Genomic DNA, 14,016 nt, shown 5'->3' on the forward strand with positions numbered 1-14,016 from the left:
AGTTTAAAAATGTGGTACTGCGCATGCATTGCGCATGTTGGACTCTGGACTCGGGTAGTTTTACGTGGTCTTACTCGAGTACCGAGTCCGACTACAGCAAGGCAACCCGACTCCTCGAGTCCCGAGTCCGACTTCGACTCCGCAGTCCTGCTACATATGACATTTGGGATGCGCGTGCAAAAAATAAAAACTAGTTTATGAGATACAAAACCTTTCAATCGTAAATGCACATTTTGATTGTCAGTGTGTTGAAAGGGGTTTAATTTTAATTGCTCGCCGCAACATCTATTGGTCTGCCGCTGCTAACGTTGTTTGTTTGGGAATATATTTCAATTTATTGTTTCAGATTGTACTAGCGCCATAAACGGTCACATGCCAAAATGGTTCTTTTTTCATAGCAGTAAAAAAACCTTGGTATCGAGTTTAATTACGTTTCGCCGCAAACCCAACAGTTTGTGCTAAAATACTGTAAATCATTAAAGGCCTATATATAAAATAAAGTTTTGTAAAATAAAATCCAATATATTTTATGCAACAATCGGTTAAACAGTTATAAATTGCAAAAGCAAAGACACAACAATGCTACCTAGCGGCTAAACCATTGTGTGTAGCCTATATATAACAACGAGCATCTCTGACTAGTTCATAAAGGAAGTAAACTAGCGTAAGTTACATAGTATCTGAAAGTACATCTAGAACATTTAAAACTCGTCGAAAAAACTAAAAAGAATAGTTTAAAACGGAAGACGGAATTACCTGCGCTGGGGTAGAATCCTATCACATTTTCGTGTTTATATTGCTAACAATATTTGGGTTAGGGCTTAGAGTGCGAGCTAGCGTTTGGGTTTGGTGGGTCAAGTATTACTATTATGTTTATTCTTACATATCTATGCATCCTTGCCATGTCAACTTTGACAAATCGTTTCGTTACTGTTAAAATAAATGTGGTTGCTGATTCTAGACCAGCGCCGGATTACTTTCTGCAAAGTGGCAGGACAAAACTAAGAACAGTATAACAGTTTACTACTGATTAAAATAAAGTCAAACAAATTATTTTAGATTGATAAAACTGTTTTGGAAGATGTGAAAAGTAATCGAGACCGAAACGACCCATTCTTGAGTGTAAAACAGTGTAGAGTGATAAAGCAATTTGCAAAAGTTTGTTAATAATCGCATATTGATTTCTTTGCAGAAACTAGTGTGAGTAGTTGATGTTGGCCAAATAAATATGCACTGCAGAAACCGAGTAACCTGGAAATCCAAGTTATTATCTAGCTAACCGTTTAGTATTCGAAATTTTATGTCAAATATCGCTAAAAGAATGAGTGTATTATGACAGAATGGAGCAAGACTTATTTCACTGGTTGGCCCACGTTCGACCTCTGTGGCAATATTCATAAGTGCGTCACTTATTTCGACACTTCTAAATCTGGGCCCAAGCTAATTTTTGCGTACGTGACTGTTTGCACGAAACGCATGTTGTCAAATGTGTCTGAAAAATAAGCCTTCGAGAAACTGGCGTGTTGGAGGTGTGGCGCAAGCCACGCCGTCGTAAACATCACGAGCAGCGGCCGGTGACGCGCTTTATTTGTACAAAGAACCAGCTCCAGTCAAAGTACTGTACGACGTTGTAGCCTATTGCTCTGAAAATCATTGCAGCATTAAATTGTGTTTTCGCAAGTTACTGAGACAATCTTTCGAGCTATTTCAGCTTTAATATCAAAGACAAAATCAGCTGTTTGAAATGAAGGTTTTAGTTGCTGTTGACGGAAGCGAACATGCAGACAAAGCCCTTGCATGTGAGTTAACCAGTGCTTAGCTACAAACTTATCAAAATAATGGAAGCGTTTAAACGTCAATACCATTTAACGAAAAACTACATTTTATTAAGTTTGCATTTGGTAAAAACTCAATTTTATTGTTTCAGTTTACTTCAACAACCTTCACAAAGATGGCAACGAAGTAGTGGTTTTCAATCACGAAGAATTACCCTCAATACCACGAAACTTTCTTGGAGGTTGTTATTAAGTAAAACACTAAATACTACACACTTATTAACGTTTAAAAAATCTTATTGTAAAACTAAATGTAGTAGTGTTAAAGGCAGTTTTGTTGGTAACTAATAATGTCCTAATTTAAGTATTTTGCGATATTTTAAATTAGGTACTTGTTGTTTTCTACAACATATAAAAACTTCTTATTTCATTTTCCTTTTAAAAAAAAACAGATTTTTTTATTATATACCTGTTTGGTAGGTAGTATGATGCTTTCATCTAAATATATGACTTGTTTGCAGGGCTAATAAAACTTGAACTTTGTTTAACAATTGGTCAAACATGTTTAAATTTTGTTTTATATAATACTTACAACTTTTTCCCTTCTAGGAATGCCCATGCTGACCGAACCAGAAATTAATCATCTAATTGCAGATCACCATGCAAAATGTAAGAAGATGAAACATAATTTGGCAGAAAAGTGTGCAGCATATGAGGTAAAAGTTGATTTCTTGCAGCATTTTTAATTCAAATGTTGTAACGACTCCAATGAGATGCACATATTTTAAATAACTGTTTCTCAAAGACATAACTGTTTTTCAAACTAAGCGCAAATTTATTTTACTTACGAATAAATGACACGAATTTAAATATGATGTACAGTTACAAACTTAAAACTAACTAAAAATATTAAAAGTGCCATATTTTATCTAACTTTGTACATGTCTGCACTGCACAGAACATTGGCCTTGAACATATCAGTAAATGACTAATAAGCATTAAATATTTTCTTTAGTTTTAGTTGGTCATGTGTCACATTTAGGTAATCACTGTTTATAATAGCACCATCCGCACTATCATACAAATGAAATCTAAAGCTTCTTAGTTGCATGCTAAACACATCAAGGTCTGGTTGTCACAATTTTACCCTATATTATTTTATTTTTAGGACAGTATAACATTGGCCGTGGAGTCTCAAGAAGGAGGGGCGGGCCATAACATTATTAAGAAGGCTGAAGCTTGTGGTGCCCAGCTTATTGTAACCGGAACCAGGGGCTTGGGTGCTTTTCGCCGAACCATTATCGGTTCCTCCAGCGATTATGTCATGCACCACTCTAAAGTCCCAGTTGTTGTGTGTCATTTTTAATCCATTGTAGTAATGCACCATTTAATTAAATGTCTATCGTTGCTTGTGATGGTATATTTTGTACAACTAAATCTTTTATTTCTGTTTCAGTTGCTTAACAGTTTTAATTGGGTGACCTGTTTGTAGCAAACCTTTTTCATAAACGATTATAACAACGTTTAATCACTGTTGAAGGTTTTTTTTTCTAACTTCGCTACTCAACCTTCGTGTAATGCTTATCAACTACTAATTCCTTCCGAAAAATAGCGTATGATACTGCACCTCTTCTCCAGTCGTCTGGTAACTTTGGCTTGTTACATAATACGACAGGCTGTGTTGTATTAGTCGAAGTTACAGGAAATGTTGATTTTTGTACAACGTGCTAATCTTATTCTCTACCTTATGCAACGCTTATTGCACATTGTGCGCATGCGGTGTTAAATAAACTGTCAAAAAGCCAGTCGTGTATAAAATTTAAACTGTTTTACGAAATATGTTTAAAATTGATTGCATTCTGAGTAGTTTTACTAACAACTAAACTTCAATATTGTTCTTGTGAATACAATACAAAAACCCAAAAAGTACGTTAAGATGGTTTATATTTAAGACATAGCACTCCCAACAACAATTCACAATGAAGTACTGTTCCACCAACACCTGTAATTAGTTTACATAAAGTTTCTTGAGTGTTTTACTTAAAATAGGTCAACTGTCGCAGAGATCTTTACGCACCTACTTATATTAGGATAACTTTAATCCCTGATTTTGACTGCATAAACAACAAGAATTTTAAGATATTTTTTATTAGAGAACAGCAAGAATTTAAAGATATTTTGATGTAATTTGAAAATGCCCTGCAAACAAAAATCCTGGATCTGTCCTTGCTGGCATAGTAGTTTTACGTATCCTAAATAGCTAACAGTATTTTCCGTTGGAACAAAAAAAAAGTTCGCCGACTACTATGCTGGTGGAAATAACTGGTTAATACTCATAATAGAGGGATACCAAACCATAATAGGTTCCCACACCGAGTTAAATATTTAATGAATAAATCGGGCGGTACTGTTTTTAACGACAAATAGTATTTTAAATTATTGCCGTAACTATAGCCTACTGAAAGACTTAAGTTGATACAACTGCACTATAAAATGCATACGAAAATTTTTCGAAAATTTTTTTTAAGTATTATAAAAATAAATTTAGTTTCATTGGATTTTTATACTTTAAATTCCTATTTGCTTTATAAATAATTAATTATTGGAATACATCTAAATCTAAAGAAAGCAAAAAGTGGTTAAAGGACTGTTCGTTTAATAACACTTCTGAGCTCCTTTAAACAATTTAGCAGCATGAACTATACGGCTTAAAACATCAACTTGGCGTCATTCGTAAAAAAGTAGGCTATGTGAAAAGCATTTTTTTAAATTATCCAAAAACGCTTAAATACAGAATGTTTTAAATACAGCATTTATTCTCGACTAAAACTTAGTTGAAACAATTCGTATAAAGGCCATATAAAGTAAAATATAATATTACATCAAAGAAAAAAGCATATGTACAAAGATCGTTAGGTTGGAAATATTTAAACTATATCGTGACGTATTTAAAGATAAAATTAATGACCTAATTAATGGCATGATGGTTAACAGTAAAATTTCCAAGCCTTGGTGGAAAACGTTTTTTATTCGCATTGATTGTTGAAAGCTTTCGTTAGACGTACGTGACAAGTTTACACTTCGACTTGATTTTTGCTTTCGGGAGGATTGAATTTAGTTCAACTGTACGTGACCGTACACATGCAGGCTGTCTAAAGAACTTGTCTGGCAACGCGTCGCGTTTTAGCCCTAGAGAAACTGCATAGGCTTTGGCTTAATTAAGTGCTTTAAACATCTTGAGCAGTTGGACTGCCGCTCATTGTTTCGTGCAACGATCAAGCTGTACAGCCGGTTAGTAGGCCTACTGGCATCGAAGTAGCGTTCAGAAACAATAAACTACAGTAATTAATTGCTTCGTTATAGCCTTTATACGAGACAGAATTTTACGAGAAGATTAGAAAGCAACCAGCTTAAGCTACACCTGGCTCTTTAAAATGAAGGTTCTAATTGCTGTCGACGGAAGTGAATTCGCGGGTAAAGCCCTTGCATGTAAGTTATATGGTTAGTGAACTACTTAGCACAGAAACCGCTTCAAAGACACGTTTAATAAAATTTTATTTCATATGACAGGCATTTAAATTTTGCCGGTATGCATTTTGCTACTTTTTTTCTGTGATATGTTTGCAGCTATGCCAGAGTCAGCAACATTTAAAATATATTAAGTAGATTGGTATCGCTTGTATTATTGCTCTCAGTCGTAGCCCCTAAAACGTTACCCGACCCTGGTTAGCCCAAAACAGAACTCGAGGAAATGAAAGCACCATTGTATTTGACATCTCAAAAATGTCAATCGATATAACATTAAACGTTTTCAACAAATAAAAAAATGTGGTCTATTTACTAGGCTTATCTTCTTAACAGCAATAACATATTAGTAACCGTAGAGAAAAACTCGCTAAACTTTTTCGGGTTGTATAACGGAAAAACAATTGAAATCTATTCTTTGTATTCATCTTATAATAGGGAATAAATATAGCTTTATTGTTGCAGTTTATTTCAACAATCTTCACAAACTTGGAAATGAAGTTGTGATTTTTAATCACGAAGAAATACCTACAATTCCACGAACCTTGCTTGGAGGTTTTGAAAGAATTAATCATTGGTTGCATTTTAGGCTAAAAACGTTATAGGGCCTATATTAGATCGTTTATTTCGTGTCGACTCTTCTGATAATAGTCTTAATAAGGAGTATTAACCAGGTGTACCAAACATGAAGTCTGTATTCTGCCTTTTACGCACGCATTCTGCGACCCGCGAAATTCTTCCAAACTTTGCACGGCGCTGTGGCGCATCCCGCTTTTGATTTTGAAAATACTGTCTTAAACGAATTGATTTTATGGTTTTAACGCTATGTTGGAACATTTTTTTTGAAGCAAAAAATTTAATGAAGGTTTAGCACCCTTTACGCAAATTAAATCGTTTATTTAAGTCATTTTTCCCAAAATAGTGCCTTTCCGTAGCTTGAAAACATTCAACGTATATGTAAGCGCCAATGTCCCTCTATTATCTTGTATTTATAAATGTCTCTAAAAAGTCCGTATGTATAGTTGCACTGTATTCCAAGAGGATTGCATACCATGAAAATAATTGATTATTAAACAGTTTTGTTTCTATTGTGTACCAGCTGACTTACTCAAATCATCCCATGCGGCCCTCAGTATGGCATGAGTTTGGCACCCCTGTTATTATACCCACTGTTACCCACTTGATTTATGTTTTTAAGTAATAATATAAAATTGTACGTTTTTGGTATGCAGGAATGCCCACAATGACTCGTCAAGAGATTAATGTAATGATCGCCGATCACAAGGAAAATTGCAAGAAGAAAAAACAAGCTTTGAGAGAAAAGTGTGCAACGTACGGGGTAGGAAGTTATACATCAAAATAAAAACAGGCGTCCAAAGGTATCTCCAAAATATAGTACGCACGCATTTGACACAAAGGCTTTTTGGTGAGGCCAGTGTGACACTGTGAGATTTAGTGCCACTGATTGGTATCCCACTATAAGGCGCCATGGGCGCCGTGGTTTAGGCGTCGCTGATTTGATGACACCCGTTTATCAAAGGCGACCAATTGACTGTATCACCCATAGTGATCAGTACAAAATTTAACCTGATTATAATGTTTTATAATTTTCGGTGAAGCGTTCTAGACATTTTTTCAAAAGTTGCAACGCTATAAATGCTAACAATACATTTTTTTAACAAGTTTGGAAGACAAACTCTATGTCAACTGCCTTGCACTGCTTTACGGTACGATGTATTCCATTTTTATTTTTTTTGCCTCCCATGTTAAAAAATGGTCTATTGCATAAGCATATCAAACTAGCACATATTGCGAATGCATATCAAATTTAACTTGTGTTTTTTTTGTTCAAATAACTCAATAGTGTAACCGTAATTTATATTTTTAGGACAGTATAAAGGTGGCAGTGGAGTCTCAGGAAGGCCAAGCCGGTAGCAACATAATTAAAAAGGCTGAAGCTTGCGGCGCGCAACTAATAGTAACCGGCACCAGGGGAATGGGTTCATTCCGCCGGACTGTCCTTGGTTCTGTCAGCGATTACGTTATACACCACTCTAGCGTCCCGGTGGTCGTGTGTCATATTTGATAAATTGTCACACTGCTATGAACTATTAACATCGGTGCACTTCTATTGGTTCTTTTGTAAATTTAAAACTTGCAGTCGTTTTTTAATTGCGTTTCAATATGTTTCCCGCCTTCTGTGGCACATTTATTTACCAAGTATTTAACCCATGTAACGCATGTGTGAAATGACTAAAATCAACGATCCTCGTGAATGCATATGGAATTGTACATAACTTATTTGTAGAATGACGAAAACCGTCCTGTCAGAACATGACCTGCCTCGCCTTTTTATTGTTTCTCTGTCTAAAGATGTTTTTTTGTCAATATATATACGATACACACACAATAGTCTCTGTCGGTGTTTCAAATCAAAACCGTTGATGAACATTAGATAAATACTTATGCACATCGTACGCACGGGATTTTAAATAAAAGCACAAATCTAACAAAAATGCCAGTTATGTGCCTATGCGGAAAATATAATCAAACAAGGTTTTTGGACATGTAGCATTGATAAATTGACTTCTGCCCATTATGATTGGTTGACAAGAGAAAACGGAAGTGGTGTTGTTCGAAACTAACTCCTTTTTTGTTTTCTGTCGGATTCATCGCATCTAGTGGGCGATTGAAACAAATAGTAATACAAAACCCGAGTTGAAATCATATCTTGACACTGACAGTCAGGAGCGGATCCAGAAGGGCACATGGTCATGCCCACCCATGTATTGATAAACTTTTAACTGTACGACAATTTCAAAAAGCTGACTTGATTTTTTTTTTAATTTTGTAAACGATTTATGTGCATTTTTAATCGATTTTTCCTTGAAATAATTTTGATAAATTTTGACCTAACGTGTAAATTTTGACAAAATTTTGACTTTTTTGACAAGTCAAAAAATAATCGCCTTTGTTATTACACTTGGGACCGCGGGCGAGTTATGAGTTTAATCCATTCGCATTCCTTTGACGTGCAAAACATATCCAGCTTCCGCGTTTCATTTTTGGATACGAACCTTAGTTTTTGTGTACGTGACTAAACACAAGCGAAACAGGCGCTAAAGTGTTTGTCTGGCTGTGCGCCGCGCCTAAGGCTGCGAGAATGTGGCATTCATGCGGTCGTCAACACCAAGAGACCAGACGAATTTCGGGATACAGCACAACAAGGCAAAGTTAGAGCACGTGGTTTGTGAGAAAATTTGTACAACGCATAACTTCTTACTTTCGCGTGCTGCGTGCAACTAAATGTTGTAGAACGCTTACTGTGGCGAACCGTTTGCAAAGACAATAGGCTATATTATAGACAGCACATTTAATGTAGGCTATGTTTCGCAGAGTTTTGCAATTGTCTAACCTTGTGTGACGGTATCACGTGACACACGGTTCGAGCACATTCTCGCATGTTTTCCACTTGTTTTCGATTTCTTATTGTTGACGTAGCAACTAGCAAGCCGATGCGTACGTGCAGTATTGCTCGCAAATGTTTCCTGTAATTGCTATAAAAGCGGGAACAATCTGAATTGTTGACCAGATATGTGTCGCGTCTGCAGTTTAGAAGTGCTTTGTAGCTAGGCTATATAGGTTTGTAATTTAAACTGCGGAAGGTTTGTTAAATTGATAGTTAGCGCTATTTAGAATTACAAACCGAAGCCTGATACTGCCTGACCCAATATCATTGTCGAGGCAGCTTATTCGTAATTAACTTTTCTAATCTATTTAACCTGTTGCGTAGCAAGCTATATTTCCGTAATTATTTCTAGGCGTAAGCTAAGTATCGTTTTAAGTTGTTTAAAAAAATTGTAAACGAAAAATGAAGGTGTTAATGGCATACGACGGAAGTGCAAATGCAGATAAGGCTTTCGATTGTAAGTAACATTTTTGTATGTCATGTGTTTCCGAATTAAACCACTTTGAAATAGGCTTGTCCGAAGAGCAACATGCACTGGATTGCTGCTGCATTGTAAGGGAATTTGGGTAAACATGAAATGCGTTCAATTTCTTTTTGGAGTAATCTAGTTAACATGTGCAAGAAACATTCGTGAAAAAATGTGCTGATATGGGCAGTGTATTAATCATTGTGTTACGACATATTCAACATGCCGCTGGAAAATAAGGTAGCTGTAATTGTACTGTATAGTAAATACTATCCGATAAGAAAACGTGAACTTGAAATACATTATGACTAGAGCGAACGTTGGTTTAAACAACATATTGTTTTTAGTATTGCGTGTATATTGTAGTCGCCATTCAAACATTTTAGATGCTTTACTGACTACCGGTCGAACACATATCAGTTATTTTTTCGGTAATACGCAAATATTATGAAAATCCTTAGTTAATATTTTTATGATTTTATAAATACAAACACCAACATAAATAAAACAAGGCGCTGGTTATTTTAGAAAACTGTTGTGCTGTAAAGATTTAGAATACAACCTAAAAATAATTGCGAAATGAACAAAGACCTGGTCATCAAAATAGAAAATGGGATTATTACAAGTCACAAGCGAAAAAAGACAGCAAATACTGTTCAATACCTTTGTCCAAATCAGAGATAAACAACTGTATAATGCAAAAAAGAAGTTCGAGCTGAATCTAATACGATAAACTATAGGCCTTGGTAGTTAATTCTGCCGGCTCGCGTATACCGTTTATTGCTCTAATGAAGTTAAAATATAGTTAAAATGGCGTTAAATATAACTCAAAACTAAATTTTTTGGATAAAATTGTAACTAAACGACAGTTTCAAAAAGCTGGCTATATAGTTTTTTTTATATATATATAAACGATTCATGTCATTTTTAATCGATTTTGACAAATCTTGACCTATCGTGTAAATTTTGACAAAATTTTGATATTTTGACAAGTCAAAAAATAATCGCCCTAATTATGACTATTTGTGTTCACAGGGTATTTTGAACACCTCCACAAGGAATGCAACAAACTAACCGTCTACTGCCATGTTGCCAAACCAGATGTGCCATCTTCAATATATGGTGCTACTAAAGTTTATATAATTATGAACATAGTTTAAATTGCGTAACTTTACTATTGTAATAATTGTGCAATCTCATGTTCGACGTAATTTAAACAATTGTTTTTAAAAAATTAAGACAAAATGGTCAAGCATGTCCGAATGTCAACTTAAAAACTAGGCTCGGCGCTGGTCTAGGATCCTACCTTATTTCATATGGGAGAATATATGTAATAATAATACTTGACCCACCCAAACCCAAACGCTAACTAGCACCCTAACCCTGATTTTCTTAGCAGTATAAACCGTCATACAAAAATATGGTAAGATTCTAGACCAGCACCCTAGTTTCTTTGAAGATAATAAAGTTGACTTTTACGTATTACAGAAAGCCTTTTTTTAGTAGATTGTGAAATTGCAGGAGCGCCAGTCGTGATGTACGAGGACATCCATGCGATAATCAGAGATCACAAAAAGAAATGTGAAAACATGAAACACAGAATAGAAGAAAAATGCAGACAACATGGGGTACGTTGCTAACTCGTGTATAAAGATTTGATTTTAACGACAAAAAAAAATGAAAACGCGACGGCCGGTCAAAAACATTCCATACCAGGGCATTCATTACGTAGACTGCGGTGCTTATTTAAATGAAAGTAAACCGGGAGTTATTGCAATAAATTTATAACATTTTCCTTGGGGACACGATATAATATTTAATCCTGTAGCTCAGTGCTTCCCAACCAATGGGCCGCGACCACTGGAGGGTCGCGAAGCTAGGTTGGTCGCAAAGCATTTTAAATGTTACCGTTTTTTATTAGATCGGGATACTCTTGCTACGTTACGTGTGAGCTTGTCGCGAATCGAGCCTCGACTTAATGTGTTAATGTGCAATATGCAAGCTCATGTTTCGCATAAATAATAAATTTTATGTGAATATTGTTTCTTTTCTCATTAATTTGTTTTTCATTCGTTTGGCCACATCTCCCCGTGGGTCGCACCATAAAACTTGCAATAAAAGTGGGTCGCGAACTGAAAAAAGTTGGCAAGCACTGCTGTAGCCGACGGCCTAATATTCTGTATCGGCTTCATATAGATATGATATAGTCACTATAGTGTATATTACTATCTTGTATTTTTTAGGAACAATAACGTTTAAGCAGTGCAATACGTGAAAGACGTTTAAAAACCGACGTGGCGGTTATCTCATCTGATAGCTTAAATCAAAACACTCGACAAAATTTAAGTTGCTAACATTTCAATTTTATCAATACAGGAGGGAATTAAAGTAGCTTTGGACACCCGAGATGAGGGAGCCGGACACGCTATTGTAAGAATGGCAGAAGAAGTGGAAGCGAACCTTATTATTACTGGCACCAGAGGCCAAGGGAAATTTAGACGTACCATTTTGGGGTCCGTAAGTGACTACGTCATCCATCATGCAAAGGTACCAGTTACAGTGGTGCATTGCTAGGAAACAATAAAATATGAACATATCCTGGCAAAGAAATCGATCAAGTTTTGAAGAAGGTTCTCTGAAGATGTGCCAAGTTATCATTTAATAATATATATGCAAATTAACATTGTGTTTTGAACAAAAGTTTTTCAAAATATCGCTTTTATATTTTGGTCGTTATCAGCGCACTTTATTTGACAAAGCCATGATATTTTACCAATATATCTGTGAACATAAATATGACAATCAAACGTGATTTGTATGAACAAACCAAGCACACGTGATTACCCTTTAACAACAAACCGTGTCATTTTTTTTAAATCATACTAAATTTTAACTCATAAATGATTCTTGAGTTCGATTAAACTGAATTTATCATTCGAAAGATTTATAAAAATGCATCCAGTAACATCGCCCTCCTAGACTTCAATAGTCTTGACATGTCTAAATTATGATAACTGTTTATTTGTTTGTTTTGATTACTACTTTGTGACAATCGTGCAACAACAAAAATTTAACAAAGCAATTATGACTGAAATTAGCCCTTGTATTTATTATACTGAAAATAAACGGGAGCACACAATAAGATCTAAAAAGCAACAATGCTTAAAGGTGAAAAATCTATTAAACCACAGTTAATTAACACCAACGACATAATACAGCTTTACAGAATAAGATCGAAATTGTCTGAATCAGACCTAAATCTGCCGGAATACTTTCTAAATTCATCCTAATACGGCCAAAATAACGCCTGAAACTGTAGATGAGAGGGTATGGGACGATCGGGGTCGTTGTGGCATCAGCCGTTTGGTGACGTCGTTTGGACGCCCTAGTTTGACCGGCGACGTTAGGGCTATAGTAATCCTATTTTGGTCCCATTATGAACTGTGTTTTATTCCGTCGTTGATGTTGTTCTTATCCCGGTATTATGGCTGAAGTCCAAATAAACATACTGGACTTGACTTGAACTGAAGTCATTATTTTAAATAACTCGGGTTAAAATTAAGTGTTTTCAATAAATATGTTTTTTTTTTTATTGAGATTGATTAATCGGACGAGGTAATAGTATAACGTTTTATTTTAGAGTCATTGACTTGAATTGGACTTGCTCTAATAACTTGTCACCTGGGCATGTAAGGACTCGGGAATGGTACTTGACTTGGACCTGAAGTCATTTCAAAACCGTGGTACGTAGGCTACAAATCGTATACCACACTTTCCAATAATGCGTCAAAACACGTATACTTGACTTCAGCACCGTGTGATATATGCATCCATAAATGAGAAAACTCTTTTATCTATAAATGAGAAACTCTTTTATGCTATCAACCAAAAGCACAGCTTGCTTTTGCAAGTCTGTTTTCGATATCCTGTAGATTTTGCCGTTAGATATCAAACAGACCAAGTATTTGAATTGTCGGACATACTTTAGCCCTGTTTCCCCTATAAAAATGTTGTTGACAACAGCTTCTTTTACTATTACATTCTTGAAAACCAAACTATTTAACAACCTATTCCTTGAGATTAAAGGAGTTGCAAGAACAGGATGCATCCCCAAGGTTCCAGCGAGTGGTGCAAACCGGCTGAATCCCATCACTGCTAACAGCCACACTAAAAAGCAGCTGTTGTTCATGACTTGAAAATTTAACACAATGTATAAATGTTACATGCGAACTTAACCATTGCACATTTTGAAACAAAAACACGTGGCTATTTGGATCTCAAAAATTGGCGTATCAGATAACATGCAAAAATCCATTGACAGCAACCAGTAATGCTAACTGGTTCGCTCATCCAAGGGATCGGGAACCTTTTTAGCTAAGGGAGCCAGATAAATATTCTTGGTTGTATTTCCATGAGAGCCATATAATACTTTTTAACATCTAGTTATAGGTTGGCAAAATATAGTAAATTGCGCAGAGCCGTTTATTTTGTTCTTATTTAAAGGACTGAACATACTATGCACCAAAAATGAATTAGCCAAGTTTGCAAAACTTTGATTACGTATTGTTGAAAGAATAGGGCCTTTTGGATATTAGAAGATTCCTTCAAACGGGATAACAGTCTTAAAACAAATAGGATTCGAGCGAAGCGCCGAAAATTTGCTACTATTTGTAATAAAAAAAAGGAAACATAAAGTAAGGAAAACGACCGTGGCCGCGTGCAGTTTTATTTTGAGATCATGCTAAGAAATAATCTCTTAGATTTTTCCGCAAGCAAGATTA

General features: G+C 35.6%; 2 protein-coding genes across 4 annotated transcripts; both read left to right on the plus strand.

Moving 5' to 3' along the window:
- Window positions 1-1,117: 1,117 nt before the first annotated feature.
- LOC146168916 (uncharacterized) lies at window positions 1,118-7,482 on the plus strand. Its single transcript, XM_083386311.1, has 8 exons — window positions 1,118-1,799; window positions 1,928-2,017; window positions 2,385-2,491; window positions 2,944-3,130; window positions 5,178-5,264; window positions 5,766-5,855; window positions 6,533-6,639; window positions 7,189-7,482. The coding sequence occupies exons 1-8, from the start codon at window positions 1,745-1,747 to the stop codon at window positions 7,384-7,386; spliced, it is 921 nt and encodes a 306-aa protein (XP_083242437.1). The 5' UTR covers window positions 1,118-1,744; the 3' UTR covers window positions 7,387-7,482.
- Window positions 7,483-9,092: 1,610 nt separating this feature from the next.
- LOC146168917 (uncharacterized) lies at window positions 9,093-12,710 on the plus strand. Of its 3 annotated transcripts, none has more exons than XM_083389061.1 (4): window positions 9,093-9,226; window positions 10,271-10,357; window positions 10,739-10,863; window positions 11,612-12,710. In XM_083389061.1, exons 1-4 carry the CDS (start codon window positions 9,172-9,174, stop codon window positions 11,807-11,809), a joined length of 465 nt encoding a protein of 154 aa, XP_083245187.1. In that variant the 5' UTR covers window positions 9,093-9,171; the 3' UTR covers window positions 11,810-12,710. The 3 variants fall into 3 exon arrangements, with proteins under 3 accessions (XP_083245187.1, XP_083245188.1, XP_083245189.1); XM_083389062.1 differs by having other exon boundaries at window positions 10,742-10,863; XM_083389063.1 differs by having other exon boundaries at window positions 10,757-10,863; window positions 11,612-12,707.
- Window positions 12,711-14,016: the final 1,306 nt, after the last annotated feature.

Source organism: Ascidiella aspersa, chromosome 1 (genome assembly GCF_963924565.1).
Source record: "Ascidiella aspersa chromosome 1, kaAscAspe10.2, whole genome shotgun sequence".
Classification (NCBI taxonomy): Eukaryota; Metazoa; Chordata; class Ascidiacea; order Phlebobranchia; family Ascidiidae; genus Ascidiella; species Ascidiella aspersa.

What these genes read in the sequence shown, in the direction of transcription:
- LOC146168917 (XM_083389061.1), top strand. Translation starts at nt 9,172, where the DNA reads ATGAAGGTGTTAATGGCATACGACGGAAGTGCAAATGCAGATAAGGCT. An exon ending in TGCAGATAAGGCTTTCGATT is followed by an intron (nt 9,227 to 10,270) that starts GTAAGTAACATT and finishes TTGTGTTCACAG; the next exon opens with GGTATTTTGAACACCTCCAC. An exon ending in TGTGCCATCTTCAATATATG is followed by an intron (nt 10,358 to 10,738) that starts GTGCTACTAAAG and finishes GCCTTTTTTTAG; the next exon opens with TAGATTGTGAAATTGCAGGA.
- LOC146168916 (XM_083386311.1), top strand. Translation starts at nt 1,745, where the DNA reads ATGAAGGTTTTAGTTGCTGTTGACGGAAGCGAACATGCAGACAAAGCC. An exon ending in AAAAGTGTGCAGCATATGAG is followed by an intron (nt 2,492 to 2,943) that starts GTAAAAGTTGAT and finishes TTTTATTTTTAG; the next exon opens with GACAGTATAACATTGGCCGT. An exon ending in AAAAGTGTGCAACGTACGGG is followed by an intron (nt 6,640 to 7,188) that starts GTAGGAAGTTAT and finishes TTATATTTTTAG; the next exon opens with GACAGTATAAAGGTGGCAGT.